Source organism: Rhipicephalus sanguineus, chromosome 1, assembly GCF_013339695.2.
Source record: "Rhipicephalus sanguineus isolate Rsan-2018 chromosome 1, BIME_Rsan_1.4, whole genome shotgun sequence".
In the NCBI taxonomy this organism is placed as follows: Eukaryota; Metazoa; Arthropoda; class Arachnida; order Ixodida; family Ixodidae; genus Rhipicephalus; species Rhipicephalus sanguineus.
The window spans coordinates 165,668,704-165,685,535 of NC_051176.1; the positions used below are offsets into that span (position 1 = coordinate 165,668,704).

General features: G+C 43.3%; 1 protein-coding gene across 4 annotated transcripts in view; it reads left to right on the plus strand.

The window, feature by feature from the left end:
- Positions 1-16,832, plus strand: part of LOC119401613 (uncharacterized) — a 59,927-nt gene that overhangs the window by 14,677 nt on the left and 28,418 nt on the right. For all 4 annotated transcript variants that reach the window (XR_005185483.2, XR_005185486.2, XM_037668517.2 and 1 more), the window contains exons 3-5: positions 3,661-4,980; positions 11,260-11,488; positions 14,992-15,106. Coding sequence is in view for 2 of the 4 variants with exons in the window: in XM_037668517.2 (XP_037524445.1) it covers positions 3,661-4,980; positions 11,260-11,488; positions 14,992-15,106 (1,664 nt within the window). In the remaining 2 variants the exon portion in view is untranslated. The remainder of the gene's footprint in view (positions 1-3,660; positions 4,981-11,259; positions 11,489-14,991; positions 15,107-16,832) is intronic.

Below are 16,832 nucleotides of genomic sequence, written 5' to 3' on the forward strand. Positions count from 1 at the left end.
GTGTTTTTCCTTTGAATTTCTAAAAAATGAGGCATGCCATAAATTGTGGTGCCCTACAACTTTTTTATACAGCTGCTCACAAGCTGATGATGAAAAGGTTAATTAACAAGTTTTGTTAATTATATTCAAGTTAACTTTAGCAGTTACAAGATATTTGCACCTCGACATAGAGCTTGTGTGTAAAGACGACAGGTGCCTTACATTGGCTCTACGAAGCCTGACAGGGCCGTAAATTGGGCCAAATGACAAAAAAATCAATTAGCAACTGTATTGAAGTGTATTAGGTGTGAATGCAGAGTGGCAACCCAGTAAAAATTTTTCTCTTTATTCTTTTCAAAAATATTAGATCGCATTTTTCTTGAAAGTGGTGCAGAATACTGGTAAACATTCTATGACAAGGGTAGCAGGTTCCAATTCATTCTGTAGTAGTTTAGACTATCTGTTGAATGTCAGTAAGAACTTTTTTTTTTGAGTGGCAGTGTGTATTACATAAACAGCATTCACTATTTGATGGGTATTATTCATGCTATATAATGAGTATGTTTTATTCAATGTACACATATAATTGACAAGTTTAATCAGATGTCATTGATTGACTTAAACTATAAGTTGATCTACTGCAGTAGGTTTGGTGTTGTCCACCTGGCCTCGAGGTTGCGAGTTTGACTGCAGCACAGCACTTGAACTTTTGTTGTTTGAACTTTAAAAGGGAGTTGTGCAGTTATATTTAGGCAAACATTAAATTATCTGTGTGGTCAAAATTAATCCAGAACTCTTAAATTAAATTCTATGTCATCAATAAGCTATATGTGTGAAAGTTGTGAGAACATTGAGAAATGACAAACAGCAGCATTTAAACTTTAAAGCAAGCTAGGCTTTGTGCGGACTGAAGGCCATGAAACTTTATTGAGTCCTTGCTGTTATTGCAAGTATGTGTGCCAAAGATAGCACGAGTGTAAATGTAAAATTTGTCACATGCAGGCCTAGCTCATTGCACCGAAAAAAAGCAGCCACATTCGTTCTCCAGTGCATTAGTAGTTTTCAGCTCACATTTCTGGTCCTTAAGAAAGGCAAAATTAGGATTTACGAGACTACATCCCTGCTTCACATGTGCATAGGACACAGCATGCTAGATGATGCTGTCCAGGACAGCTTTGGCCACTGCTACTATCTAGAGGTGCTTCTTGATACACCCTTGAGAGAGTGCATCTGAAATAGCTGTGCCCTGCAAAACACATTGCAGCGCATCTGGTAACAAACCTTGCTGTCTTGGTCTGCAAGCTTATGTGTATTTTATTCTTCATGAAAGTAAGCCAGTGCTAATTTTTCTAACAAGGGCACAAAAGGGCTCCTCTGTGCTTTCATCAAGCAAAGAGTCGATATGTGCATTAGCACCACTTCAGTATCCCTGCATGCCAGTGAATTTAGATTCTTAAATAGGTGATAGTACTAAGCAGTCTGCTGTCCTTAATCTTCATCTGCTGTCATGAATGCACATGTGCTTAGCATCTTCAATTTTGTCAGGTGTAGCATGTGTAGGTTTCAATAAACTTAGATGGAATACAGCACCCGTCCTGTCATGTCTTTCTGTATCCTTAGAAAAATTAGCGCTGGTTCACTTTCATAAAGAAGAAAAAGATGCATCACAAACTAGCCCCTTGAGGATAGATTTTTTTTCACGAAATGCATCCCAAAAATGTGTATTTTTTTATTGCTGAAATAAATTCTTCGACGAATCTATTTCAGAAAAAAAAAATTGGTCTAAAATTTTTTGGGGTGACCATAAAGTGACAAAAAATCATTTGGGTTGTTACATACACATGGTTTATTCGTGAGTAACAGCAAGATAAATTCTAAAAAAAACCTATACGACTCTTAAAAAATTATGCATTGAAGTAAACGTCTGTGTAGTTCACAGATGTACAAAAATAAGTGCACGAAGTATCGTTAAGTACAAACACGGGGGGAGAAAAGCCACCTTTGATCCAGTCAGCATCGTCTCGCCGCGCACGCTTTTGAGATGTCGCTCACTGATCAACGTCCGAGTTTTAACTCATAAGTAACTCCTTGTATGACAGGCTGACATTTACTGGATCAGGTTCTGATTCGGCAGTCGAGTGGCGATTCGGAGGAATCGCCGCTAGACTCACTTGCAGCAGAGAAACCGGCGCACACTTCCATAGCGAAAGCAAACTGCACGGGTGAGCGCACTGAAGAAACTGTGTAGTTGTGAGCGCATCCGGAAAGCGAAAACAAGTCCGAAACCTATAATAATTTTTCGTCTTATCACCAAGGAGATGGAAGAGGTTTTTGTGAGTCCCCGAAGCTGGAAACGCAGCCACAGCGGGATCATTTGTGTCAGTCAATGCGTGCATGGAAACAGGCATAATCGTGCCCCGGGGAGCAATAAACGAGAGAGTAACAAAATGGTCACCCTTTGAGAGATTCCAAGCCGGAAAGCCATCAGTTTTGCGGGCTCAACAAGCGGGAACTGGCCAAAGAACGAAACTGAAACTATCTGCCGCACTGCTGTAGTAAAGCATAAAAAAAAAACAGAGACATCGGTGCAAGAAAAAAATTCTACTTATTCCCGAAGTGTGGCAGCACATGCCAAGCACGAGAAATGATCAAAAGAGGCACGTGTTTTAAGCATACAGGCATGACATACATGTACGTCTTTGACCGTCTTGTGGCTCTTGTGGATGACTTACTTGCAGGTCTTTGACACTCGAAGGGTTAAAGGGGTGGTGCCACCATGTTAGTGGCTTGCGCGTTCTTTGCTGTAAGCGTTTCCTATAGCTCCAGGAAGAACGATGCACACACCAAGATTCATGTATTCTCACTAAATAATTTAATATCGCCTTTGATGTGGACAACTTTCGGTTTCTGGGTGCCGAGGTTGGGCAGTGACGTAGAAGTGTAGGAGGCGTGGTCACATGACCACACAAGGATGTGACGCACTTAGCCAGAAAACGATCGAAACTCGGCGAGTGATGTAGCAACCGATGCTTTGCCGGTACTATAGTGAACTAGAATATATTCTAGTTCACTACAGCCGATACGTACGTTGCGGAGGTCCGGAGGTCACTCACGTCACCGCAGCAGATCTGGTGTGACGTCACTACAACTTTCGTTTTCCATCCTACAGATCTACGTCAGTGTTGGCGCGCTAGCGATGGGTTTTGATCGGGAGAATGGGCATTTGGGTACACTTTGGAAGTGAATTAAAATATATTCTAAACGTTTGCTGTGTCCGACCCTTCGTGTGGAGTGTCCTTGCATACAGAGGAAACCCACAACAGGCTTGTTATAGCCTCGAAATTTGATGGCACCACCCCTTTAAGCATATGTGTGCACCTGGCATAATGGGGATGGAAGTCTGCATAATAACAGAAGGCTGTGTTGTCAAACTTTTCTGACATTGCAAAAGATTACATACACAGTTTTTGTGCCATTACTCATACGCCATAACCACAAGCTTGTGGCCTTCTGGCCAGTAAGTTTGTAAGGCATAAATTATAATAATTTTGCTTTGTATTATGTAAAAAGAAAAAAAAAACTGCACCTAAAGTTATACAGCTGAAACTTCGTTGCTGTGATTTATACTGTGAAATGTTATGTTTCTCTTATTTAATTGCCAACCTTGTTTTCTTCGAACAGCCGGATGTGCTTGGAAAGCCTCAAAGTTCACCATGCGATGCAGTTCCTCCGTCATACTCCACATCATCTGGCAGCAAGGAGGCTGCTCAACACACACCGAAAGTGATGAGAAGTGGATATGAGAGCGAGCTAGATGAAGACCCAATCCCACCATCCGTACGAAAACTGCTCCTTGTGCCATCATCTGGGAAGGCTTTATCTGCTGAGCCGTTGCCTAACTTGCCACCTAGCAAGCCCTCTGAACTCTTGAAGGATCTGTGCTTTGACAGTGAACACTCACTTATAAGCGAATGTTCAAGAGAGGCTTTGCTAGTAAAGAGGCCATTGCTAAATATAACTTCAGAGCCTCAAGCACAAGGGAGTAAACATTTGCCAATGAAGGAAATGTCAAGATCTTTTGGAAAGGAGCAATCAAGAAAACTAGACTTTGAAGCAGGCACAAATGGTGCAGCTGTACCAACTTCTCAGAGGCAATATCGAACAGTTTCTATGAATGGGAGTGTGAATGCTCATGGTACAGAAAAAAGATCTGCTTCGAAAGAATCGAAGAATAGACATTCCAGGATACATCACGTGGAAGTTCCAAAAAGTAGCCCACCTGGGAATGAACAAGTTGCATTAGCTGAAAAGAGGATGCCAGATGTTACGTACATGCCACACAGTTGCACCACACCTGTTGCTCAGAATATCCAGAGCAAAGAAGGAACACAGTATACCTCTGAATCGGAAAGTACAAAACGCAGCTCATTTAGAAATCGGCAAGGTGTGCCAGCCAAAAAGTGCATGTCAGATGCTTCACCATTTGTGCCACGAGCTCACAGTACACCTCTACCTTCAATGAAACATATTATTTCTATTGGATCTTCTAGTAATCCAATGGAGCTTAGGTCTTGGTTAGCAAGATGGAGAACTGCACCACAACTGGAAACGTCACCGGTTTCTTCGGCCACCAAAAATGCACCGATGAGTTGCATTTCCCAAAGCACCGCAGCTGAAAGTAAGCAGCACAGTACAGCTTCTTTGCATTCATCCACAAAAATGACGCAAGTTAAAACATGTCAAGATATCAACACTGCCGGAACTGACAAAAACGGTGAATCCTCTCCTGGAAAGGCCTACGAGGTTGCTTTGGTAGAGCAGCATGATGTTTCTTTTCCAGCGCATCGAAAGGCTGATGGTGCAAAGCAGTCATCTTTGTCAAAGCATAATCAAAGCCAAGCCCCTGCTGAAGATAAGCAAGCCAGTAAAAGAAGCCCTAAACAGCTACATGTGTCGTTTGATGATCAAAGAAAATATCTGGAGCACACATTCATCAACAGTGTAAGTGACTTTTCTTCTGTCAATACAGCTATGTGACAGTATAGTTATACGAACTTTCGGAAACAATTAGCCACATGTTTGGCTTTAAGCTGCTTGGTTTCATGTCCAAGATCTTGAATACTGAAAGGTTTCTGCATGTGACTGTCATAGTTTAAGAAGTATGCGCCTATTGTGTAAGAGTGTCTCTACTAGAAGTATGTGTCTGTTATTTCTAAAAAAAAATTTCTTTCAATTCTATGTCAGGTAACCATAGAGCATAAACATTTTCATGTACTGGCCAGCCTCTGCCAGCACTCAAACATCCATAGAATACAAAGCGTTTGTAACGCTTATCCTTCGATATTTCCTGTGTTTCGTGTGTTATGCCCTGTTGTTCGTAATTTTAAAAATATTTTCCCTTTCTTTTGTATGTATTTTATCCAGTAGATTGTCTTCATTTTATCATTATTTTTACTTGATTGATGTGCCAGTTAAGACCCAAGTTTTTTTTTTTTCTATGAATGTTAAACAATCTGTATAATAATAGATTGTTTATGTTATATGTAATAATATACATATTATTATTATTATTATTATTATTATTATTATTATTATTATTATTATTATTATTATTATTATTATTATTATTACATGTAGGATCAGTTTTAGGTGTTGGCTCTCGCAAGGCAGAATCTCGGAAGTAATCTACAGATGCCTATTTTACAGCTAATTGTTGACCAAGCTTTCAATGAATTAAGTCACAAAGATAAACCAATGAATGCATATAGAACTATAGTATTAATGTTTCTACAAACCACACACACAACTGTGCACAATAACGTAGTAGCCTGCTGTATTGAATTTTTAAGGGTTCCTTAAACAGGCCTATGGACCACATTACCTGAATAATTTTTTTAATCAGTTCATTATTGAAGGAGTTATAAAATATTGAACTGTCTTCTTATAATGCTGCCAGGAGGCAAGCTTCACAGCCAACCAGGATGTCCCCCCTTTTGCCTTGTCAAGTGTCCACATTCAGGGTCCATGCACCAGGGACACAGAGCAAGAGTAGACGAGGGATAATGTTACCATTGATCTGGGGAATCCCACCTCCTTTTCTCTCTCTCTCTTCCTAGTTTGCATTGTGGCACATTTCCAGTGGCAACATGGCACAATTCACACTGGATGACGGATTAAAATTGCATGCAGTGGGCAGTAAAGTTGTAAGCATGTTGCACGGCAAATTCAGGCATCTGACTTTCACTCTCACTTAAAGTGTAGCTCTCTCAAAATGAAGGATGCGAGGCCATCTGTTGGAAATTTTTGCTGTTTTTGCACCACACGACCATTTCATACTTTGTAGACGTGATCGCCAATAATTGGTCCATGCATCTTGCTTGTTTGTTTGTAAAACCTAAACCTGGTGAAGGGTCCTTTGAAGACGTCCTGGACCACTTTTCCAAGTAATCAAATGACCTTAGTATAGGGAACCCAAGCTCAAGTTTACAGCGCGACGGCAGCGCCACGCTGTGGCTCTGAAGACAAGCTCTGGCGCAACTGGGTGCAAGCGCAGCCAACTCAGCTTGTTTGTCGGCAGCGGGAACATGCGCGCGCGCGCTGCTCAGTCGGTGGGGAAAACTGGGGCGTCGTGCCAACAACTTAGCACGCTGAACCGAGAGGCTTGCTGTGCGAAGCTACATTTCCACGTTGGCAGAAGCAACCCCGCGGAAGCGCAAGCAAGGTCCGAAGTATTGCTTTGTCGTGGCCTGCCACAACAGTGCAGACAACACCAAGACACGCGATTCACGTGTGAAACTGTATCGGTTCTTGGGCATGTCGCACGAGAAGTAAAGGCGGCAAGCATGGATATCTGACAGCGCTGTCTCGCCTTCTATTTTGGCTGTCTGAGTTCATCGCTTTCGTTCGTTTCGACTACACGAATCGGTACGTAACTCGGCGCATGCACGCAGCGACTACAGTAATGATTACTGGCTGTCTTCTCGCATTGTGAAAGTCCAGTTACGGTTGTAGGTGAAACAACTTTGTTTTGATTCCCCGTGTTCGTGAGACCTATCCGTCGTTGTTGAACGTTCACACTCGCGTTATACCATAAGCGTTGCACAGTTGGTTGAATTCAACTGAACTCGGCAGATTGTGAGTAGTTCGACGCCTGCAATTCACGCGTCGGGAAGGCTGCTTTATTGCGCCAGAACGGACGTCTGTGCATTTTCAGCAAGCTTTGACATCGTTCTGCAGGTTTGCTTTGTTTTTGTCACTTCATTAGGGTGATATTTAAGCTGCTAAATATAACCGGCACTTAATACATGCTTTGGAATTGCAACCTTAATGTAACCACCTTCTGACTTTGTGCGATTCTCTAGCCGTGTTCGCGCAGCAGGTTTTATACGCCTGTCAAGTCGATATCCTCGTAAAAAGAGAGTGCAAGCATGACGCGAGAGCCGAAAAAACGAGGCGAGCAGTTCATCTTGCTTCACAGTGGTTAAAGCTCAGCTAGCTGCCTCGCATCTTAATCGATGGGTGATTCTCCAGCGGCACGGAGGACTTGACTCTAACCTTCTCAGGAAACAGTGCCATGGCCATATGATTTTTTTTTTTTCGCATGCCGCAAACGTTTGTTCACGAAAGAGCACGGCTGCTACTGCAAGCATGCCACATCCAAACAACAATCATATGATTCGTAGTCCACACTGCAGAACATCGATAGCGTGCACGGCTTCATTTCGGAGTGCATGTGGACCATTACGCATCTTTAACATGACAGAATGAGAGTTACCTCGAGGTATACGTCCTAACAGTGTAATCGCGACTTGGGAAATGCATTTCGCTTTGAGTCGGGCGTCGTTGTAGTCGATCGTCTACTCTTCACCGTAAACGCTATTGACGAGCCTTTCTCCTTTTATCAAGTTCGCTTTTCGGAAGTGCCAGTCAAGCTTGAAGACCCTTTTGAAGCCGCACTGCAAGCGGTACATTGTGAGGCACCGCAAGTGCACCGCGAGAGCTCTGCACGTGCACGGAAGCGAGCGGCAGCGCATTGGAGAGAAGGGAAAACGTGCGTTGCTTGCACCCAGTTTGTATTTTGATGCCAGAGATGGCGCTGTCTCTCAAGAGAAGCAGCGCCACTAAGCGATGCTTGGGGAGCCTATAGGAGTTCATTGCCTTACTCATCGATCGCCACAACAATTTTTTGAATCCTTCAAGTATGAGCAGAGTTACAGGGACTTGTCGCATGCTTTAAGCGGTTTCTCTCTTCTTTCATCCTGAAGAGCGAGCTGGAAGCTACACAGAGGGGAAGTCTGCATTATTTTTTTTGTGGTCTGCTTAATTGCCTTGTGTTCTGCTTAATTGTTTACTTGGCCATAACTGATTTTTCATCAATAAATGTTTTTCTATTTCTATGTGGTGCTGCGGCACGACACTAAAGGTCTTTTCATGACACACCTGCTGCATCCTGCAGGCCTTGTGTTGCGAGCTGCTTGTTGGACTGATCTCTCTGTTTATTACAAGACATACAACAGACTATCAGTGTGCCTTTATTTATTTTTTATTTTTGCCTTGTGGAAATTTTTATTGCACTGAGTGTTTTGTGTCATGTAAAGGTATACAGTGATTGCTGCATGTGTGTACAGAGACAGCAAAAATACTTAGTTATTTAACCAAACTGTCAAGCTTTCTCTTCAAGGACTATTTTCTAGCGATTGGACTTAGCATGATATGTCAGTTCTAGTCAAATTACCAAAGCAGCATTGGTCCTGGACAGCTCTTGGGAGGGGTATGATTTTGAAAACAGTGTTGGTTTTTTTTGCCACAGACTAGTTGAGATACGTGATGAGCGAGGCAGTTTTGGGGTCCATGGCAGGGCGTTATATTTTCAAGAACTGAGATGTGCATAGGTCGACAAAAAAATGTGGAGCTCACTCAGAGTCACTCAAGAAATATATTTTGTACTTAGTGCTCACTCAGACTCAGACTCATCGAGATTTTCCTCAACCGGACTCGCTCGGACTCAGACTCATTGAAATTTTTCACAACCGGACTCGCTCAAACTCACCAAAATGTTATTCACCTGGACTCACTCAGACTCGTGGCTCGATCCAAGTCTGAGTGAGTCGACTCATGAGCGAGTTTGCCGTCATATGGAGGTGTGCCTTGTGTGTTTCTTCTATATCTTTTATCTTCATGGCAATGCTACAATTTACAATAACACCCTGTCTTTTAGCAACTGCTCAATCCCCTTTTGTGTTCCCACAGTAGTAGTATGCACAGCTGAGAAACACCAGTTTTTCTTGAAGTTTTTCATACTTCTGAGATGTCACTTTTGTAGCATGTAGCTATGAGAATGACCTCACCACCCATGATGGAACTTTGAATACATGACCAGAGCAGCTGCTGGGCTGTATAGAGCAGAGCCTCTGCAACACTCTAATAATTAGAACTAACAGACAAAAAAGCCAAGGAAAGTATAGGGGATGTTATTTTTAGTAATTATGATGTAAATGTGAAGAAAGTAAAGTGGACAAAAAGATAACTTGCCACCGGCAGGGACCGAACCTGCACTTCAGAACTTACGGAGTGGGAAAACAAAATGGGTTGTACTCATTCTTCTGAGCTTTATAGTGGTGCAAGAGCAATGTAAGCACCACTGCACAGCCCAGTGTCAGGTCAAGTATATGCATTTTTAGTGGGAGGTGCCATGCGTTTGACACATTTACTGTTTCTTAGCTCTGCCAATGGATATGTCACTGCCATTCTGGTGATGTTTGGGGTCTGAGGCCACTGGTGGCCTGGTGGGGTGAGGTACTTGCAAGATGATCAGCCAAATTCAAATGATCTAGTTACCAATTTCAGGATTGAAATGACGAACCATTTGTCCCATGGTGTCAGTGAGGATTAAAGTGAAACAAACCGAATTAACAGATGTCTACTTACATACATTTTGCAAGCTTTCTGACATTCATAACTTTTTTTTTTAATGAGCAGCAGTAAATAGCATGTGCATATAAACATAATTTCTGCCAGTAATATAAGGTGCATATTATTAGGCCTGAATGGGAGGGCAGCTACAATAATTTTAGCATTGGTTTAATAGAAGTGGCGTTGTGCTTTATGCTATTCCATACTTTTCTATTTCGTACGTGAGCTGTTCACATGTATGTTGCTGTGATTTGTCATAAAGGCAAGTCACTAGCAAATTATAAAAACATTCTCTGCATCAAGTGCAACTTAGCAGGTTACCACAACACATATGCCAGCCTTGCTTGGTCTATGCTAGCTTGAAATACCTTCAGAATTTAATTGCATTACATTTTTCTTAACTGCAGGAAGCAGTTGCTCTTGTCTGGTTCTTGATGACTTGGTGCAGCTTGCCATTTGTATTGCTTTCTTGACAGGGGACTTCTTGTTCCTGCTACTTCCTGCTGGCACTATAGATAATAATAATAATAATAATAATAATAATAATAATAATAATAATAATAATAATAATAATAATAATAATAATATCTGAGGTTTTACGTGCCAAAACCACAGTATGGCAGCTGATGAAAATAGGTGGAGAATCTAGTTGTGGAGAATCTGGAGTAGTGAACTTGAGGTTTAACTTTAAGTGTTTACACCAGCTAAAAGAATTGTGCCTTTCATGGCTTTTAGATGCGAAGTATCTCTTGCTCGGGGGTATGTAACGCGACGTGGTAATCCACACGCGGCGTAGTTGTCCGCACTCACACTACGCATGCGCGACTCTCCTCCTTCGCTCTCTCCAACAGCTGCGCGTTACTCTCTCCACTTCTCTACCAGTACCTGCTTGCGCTTCTCCTGCGTTCTCGCTTCTGCTCTCACGGTGCATACACTACTCTCCTCCTCTAGTCTCCTCTCCTTCAAGTGATAGAGCGCTGCGCGCGTTCAATCCAGCGCTTGCCTCGGTTGGCTCCTCTGAAATGCGGGCTCGACATGCCGAAATTCTCTCCTGCACAGCGCCGCGAAGAGGGCCAGTGCATGCGCGTCCCCTCCCCCTCTCTCTCCTTTCCTATGCTGCCTCCCTCTCGCCCGCCTGTCGACAGTGTTCCCCACACACCCTGTGAGAATTAACGGCCAGGCTAGAGGGAAGACACGACACGCGTAGTGTTTCTCTTCGCGTTCCACGACGCCAGGTCGGTAGCATGCCCAGCGAACGCCAACGGAACGCGATCGTGCAAGTGCTCCGGCTTCGCATCGCCTCATAGTCCCCTTTAGTGGGAGATGGTGTAATTCTTTTTTTCTTCTCTTGATTCTTTAAATATTTAGGAAGTACAGAGTGAAGAGGGGTCTCCAGTCATACCTAAGCTTCAGGAACGTGGACTAACGAGAAAAGGCAAAAGGGATGCACAGTGGGGAACAGAGTCACCAGTCATACCCAAGCTCCAGGAAGGTGCTCAAGCAAAGAAGCCCAAAATGGACACACGTGATCTGCAACTGTCTCCAGCCGTACCCACGGTTCAAAGACGTGCTCATAGGAAAAAGCACAAAAGACGCAGTTAGTACACTTTCATTATTTCTTTGATTGTCCCTACTATTTTGTTTTAACTGAAAGCCCTGCATTTCTTACATAACTGTATCCACAATGTGTTTTGCAAGTAATCGATTAATCTTTGAATGTGAAAATCCTTATGATTCTCAAGCCAGGTTTTCAGTGAACATGTGCTCATGTCACAGTGAGTTTAAACAGAACCTCCAGTAAGCAAGCCTGTATGACATGAAGGTTGTCTTGGCTGCTATTGTCTTTTTCCAAATATTGTACTCGGGTTATGTAAATCAATTCTGTAACTCTAAAACAAGCCGATGCTTACAGACATGTTTCTTACAAAGGTGATCACAAAAACTAGAAACCTTTGCCAAATAAAAATTAACTCAGAGGCTAAATCTTTGTTCTAATCAGTATTCGAATATCTTCATTCCGTAACTTCACAACAGTTTGTCTGAAAGCAATCGCATAGTACTTAGATTCTTACGATAATCATTCCGAAATTTTTTGTGATAGCCTGCGACAACCCACTCTGTCTTAAACAAGTGCTTAGTTTCTCCCTTTGAACTTATCAGAATGAACAGTGCGAAATCACAAAGTGAATGTGGCACAGCATGACTTCGCTGCACATGCCTATCTTTAGGGATACTGTGTGGTTGTGGTAGTCACAGTGGGGAATGTTCTATTGATTAGGCAGTGTAGGAATATACACAATGACTTTAAATAGGAGAGACAAGGGCATACATATATCCAGACTTTTATTAAAGAGTCCCTAAACCAATGTGAGCTGGAAGGCAAGTGAACAGTTTCTATCTCTCTCTTTACTACCCTACCTTCGGGTGCTCTCATTTGTGGACACTGCATCAGTATCGAACTTCATCGGGGCATTTTTTTTTCCTATTCTATAACGCCATGAACTTCTGCTAATCAGAGCTCTGCATTTTTTGGCCACGCGCAACTGCCTCTGCATGCACTGCAAAACGTGCTACCTACGTGAGGTGAACTTAGTTTAATAGGCAAGGAAGACAAGAAGGTGTGGTCATATGATTTCATGGCAGATTCTAGTAGATAAATCAGAACTGATATCCCGCATATATGAACCAATCAACAGCTTTTTCTCTGGTGACATTGTGCCTTGATGGTGTGACATGTGACAAAAAAACTGGCAATGCCTGGAGAGGAGCATGTGAATGTTCACTGATTTGCCTGAAGTGGTTTACAGGTCCTTCAAAGCAGAGCCATCACTTGGTGCACCTATTCTGGTGATGAAAAATAATGTATACAGCAGAACCTCACTGATACGTTCCCATTTGATACAATTTCTTGGTGCCAACGTTCATGGTATCGTCAAGCAAAACTGCGCAATGTTTTAGTGAATTTGGATTGTACATTTTCCAGGATAGTATGTCCCCCCCCCCCCCAAAAAAAAAAAAAACATATCAATGATGTTCTACACTACATGGTTGTCATGTATTGCTCATGCATTGAGTGAAGGGGATCTAAGGGCTGAACTTTTGGTTAGCCTCAGCCGTATGAAGAAACAGTGAAGCCACACAGTAAGTGTAGAGGAAATGGAAGTTACCATTTTGTCTATAGCAAACTACAAGTCGTCTGAAGAATAAGTGGCTTCAACTATCAGTAGGGCCTGCTTATTGAGTTCTATCCACATTCACCGTCACTGTTCTCATCCTCTTGGACTTCTATGTGCTTCGCAGACAATGATTCAACCTTGCCTTCCCAATAATCCACACAATCACCATGTTTGTTGACAAGGTCTTGTGCCAGTGCTCATAGGCGTGTGCAGGGTTTTCCTTAAAGGGGGGGGGGGTGCGAAATCTCACCGCAGAGCACTCCCCCCCTGCCCCCTTCTCATTGATCGAGTCCAAAAGAAAATAAGCTTCACAATGGATGCAAAAATAAAAATGAAGCGATGACTTGCTTTTCACAACAGCCTGCCTTCGGTCCCCAGTTTTCTGGGGTTAAGGTTGGGAACTAAACAGTTCTTGTAATGCAGCATCAGTGGTCTTTGGCCGCCATTATCATCAAGAACTTGCATGGCCATAACCATGCACATTAAACAATGACAGGACAGGTCCAACTGTGTGAAGGTATGGGGCAGACTTGGTGCCCCCCTCAGATGACTAGGGGCGGGGTGGGGTGGGGCTTCCCCTTCCCCTTTATGCGCCCTGTGCACATGCCTGTGCCGATGCTTGTTACTAATTCTCAATCTTCAATAGTCTCAGCCTGACCATCCTATGGAGACTCAAAAGAGGGAGCTTAAGCATGCATATTTTCTGAACATACTTGAAGTGTTGGCTACACCTGCATGACTGCAAAGTGTGTCATTATAATGTGTGGCATCCATCAAGCTTATTTGAGTGCTCTTCCTGTTAATGGTTGTAAAAAATCTGTGCAATGAGATTCTCCTGAAGCAATGATCAACATTTTGCTATATCCCAGTATCAGTGAAGATGCCTTTTATTCATTTGGCAGCTGGACTGTTTGTAATTTTTCTCAGCCCAGTAACACATTTGCTTCATTACACATGTAATACCGGTGTCACACGGCCACTTTTGATTGCAATTAGGACCGATCTTGATTGGATTTCTTGATCGGGAGCACCAATCGTCGCTGCTACGTGATACGAATTAATCTGAATCGAGTTTGGCCCTGATCGCGATCGAAATTACCCGTATGACACCCCTATAACATATTGCGCTTAACCTGATCTGTTTGGGGATTCTTAAAAATTCATGTTTTAACATTTGTGTCAAACTTTGTTCATATCAAGAAATCCTACTGTATTTTGACATATTTATTGCTGGCGTGTATATTCAGCTTATTTCGTCACCTATTTTTTTTTCATTAAATCAATCTTGAATATGCTTACTACAGTCATTCTTGACAGAAGTGCTGTAGTGTTCGCATCTTATACCATAGTATGATTGTGATGTCGGCTGGTTGCTAGAAATAATATGAATACAATTGATATTTATTACTTCAACACTGCTGCCGCTGTGGTACAGTGGTTACGGGGCTCAGCTGCTGACCTAAAAGTCATGGTTTCAACCCCGACCGCAGCGGTCGCATTTTGATGGAGGCAAAATGCTAGAGGCCTGTGTACCTAGACTTAGGTGCATATTAGGGAAACCTAGGTGGTCCAAAATTTCCGGAGCCCTTTACTACAGTGTGCCTCATAATCATGTTGTGGTTTTGGCACATAAAACTCCAGAAATTATTATTATTACTTCAATAAATCAATATTTTGCTATGAAGACAAAAAAAAAAGGTATAGTTGAAATAAAAGCATGTGAACAGTGGGCAAATTAGCATTACAGAACTTCACAGCTGTCGTCAATCATGCTTGCGAGTTGTGGCTCCAGTAGCATATGTCACGTGCACATGAACCTATTCTGCATTGCTTCTTCTGTTTTGTGATAAAGTAATGCTTTCGTGCAGAGTGGGTAGAAAAAGTATAGCTCACACTGACCAGTGTGCTGAAATTGTTCTTGCAGAGGCTTGGGTTCAAGTTCAGCTCTATGACCAGCCTAGTGGACTGCGTACAAAAGCTGATGTGACCATGTATGACATCTACCTTTCACTTGCACTTGAAATAATTGAAGAGAACAGGTATGTCACCTTGGTTGTATTAAATTATTTATGGGCTCTGATAGAGCGCATAGAACTTATATTTCTGCAAGGCTTATCAATGTTTAAAGGGACACTTAAGGAGAAAAATAATTTGAGCTGTATCTGTAAATTGCTCTTTCACAATAGCAAAAAGGCTGCTCTTACCATAAGAAGAGCCTTGGCAAGCGAAAACAGTCAGAGAAACGAAAGTCAGGTAGTGACACCTGCACCAGCTGTGAATAATATCATGGGTTTTGATGTCATCTTCCAGGAGCTCGTTAAAGATAAACTACATTGTGTTCTAAGAGAGCGAAAGAGTAAATGTGCCATGTTTCAAAAACTTCTACCGAGCCACAGCGGCACAAGATTACTCTTGAAATGTATGACATCGCGCCAACATACCGCTGATGTGGTGCGGGTATTTAAAAAAAAAAAGAAACATTGTCCTTAATTTTTTTCTTCTAATAACACTCCTATCACCATGAAATCAAAGACAATTGAGTTTTGAGGTAATACTTCAGCTTAAAGTTACCTTGTGTTTCTCTTTAGTGTCCCTTTAAGTGTTTATGTTGTGGCTTTCATCTTCTGTTTGTCTCACTTTTCACTTGTAAGGAGCTAGCTGCATAGTTTCCTCACTGGCTACGACATTCTCTTGCTGAACATGTGATCTTGGTACTAACACTGCAGCTACATTCTCATGAGGAAAGCATGAAATCCTGATGCACCTCCCATCCCATGATTTCAATCAGTTTATGACTGTTGAGACGCGTAGCTCGGCAGAGCTGCGCAAGTGAACAACTCGCGTCCCAAACAACAACTGAACTTTTATTATCACCCTTCCTCTCGAAGATAACTTTTTCGTGCGGGCGCATGCGCTCTCTGCACCGCACACAGAAGCACCGCTTTGCGTCGCCACAGTACTCCCCCCCTAGTGAGTGCGCGCGCAACGGCCGCACTCGGACGACCCACTGCGGTTCATAAGTTCATGCGCACCGGGGGTCTCGTACACCGTCCACTCCGCGTGAACCGTTTGAGGACTTGTTGGGACTGCGCTACGTGGTCTGCCGGGGGTGCCTGCGGAGATGGAGCTCGAGGTGGGGCGGGTGCTTCGCTGTCGGAGTCCACGTGTGCTGATTTTACGCGGTCTAGAGAAACCACGTCGTGACGACCACCTCTGTCGATTGTAATGTGCTTGTCTGTCCGTCGCAGCACCTTGAAGGGGCCGTCGTACGAGGGCCGGAGTGGACGCTGTACGGCGTCGTGCCTCACAAACACGTGAGAGCAGGAGGAGAGTTCCCGGTCCACGTAGACTGACCGGGCTGCGGGCGGACGCGGAGGAACAGCGCGTAGCTTGCTCATGATGTCTCGTAGTCGCACGGCGTAGTCCGCGTTCGCGTACACGTTCTCGTCCTTACTGGTAGTGAAAAACTCCCCTGGGAGGCGAAGCGTTGTTCCATACACCAGTTCAGCGGAGCAGCATCCAATATCTGCTTTCAGAGCCGTCCTTACGCCCAACAGAACAAACGGCAGTGCCTCTACCCAACTGTGACTCGCAGTAGCCGTCAGGCTCGTCTTCAGATGGCGGTGGAACCTTTCCACTATACCGTTGCTTATCGGATGGTAGGCAGTTGTTCTGATGCGGTAAGTACCCAAGAGCCGGGTGACGCTTGTGAACAGGGCTGACTCAAACTGTGTTCCGCGATCCGTAGTCGCGGTTGCCGGCACC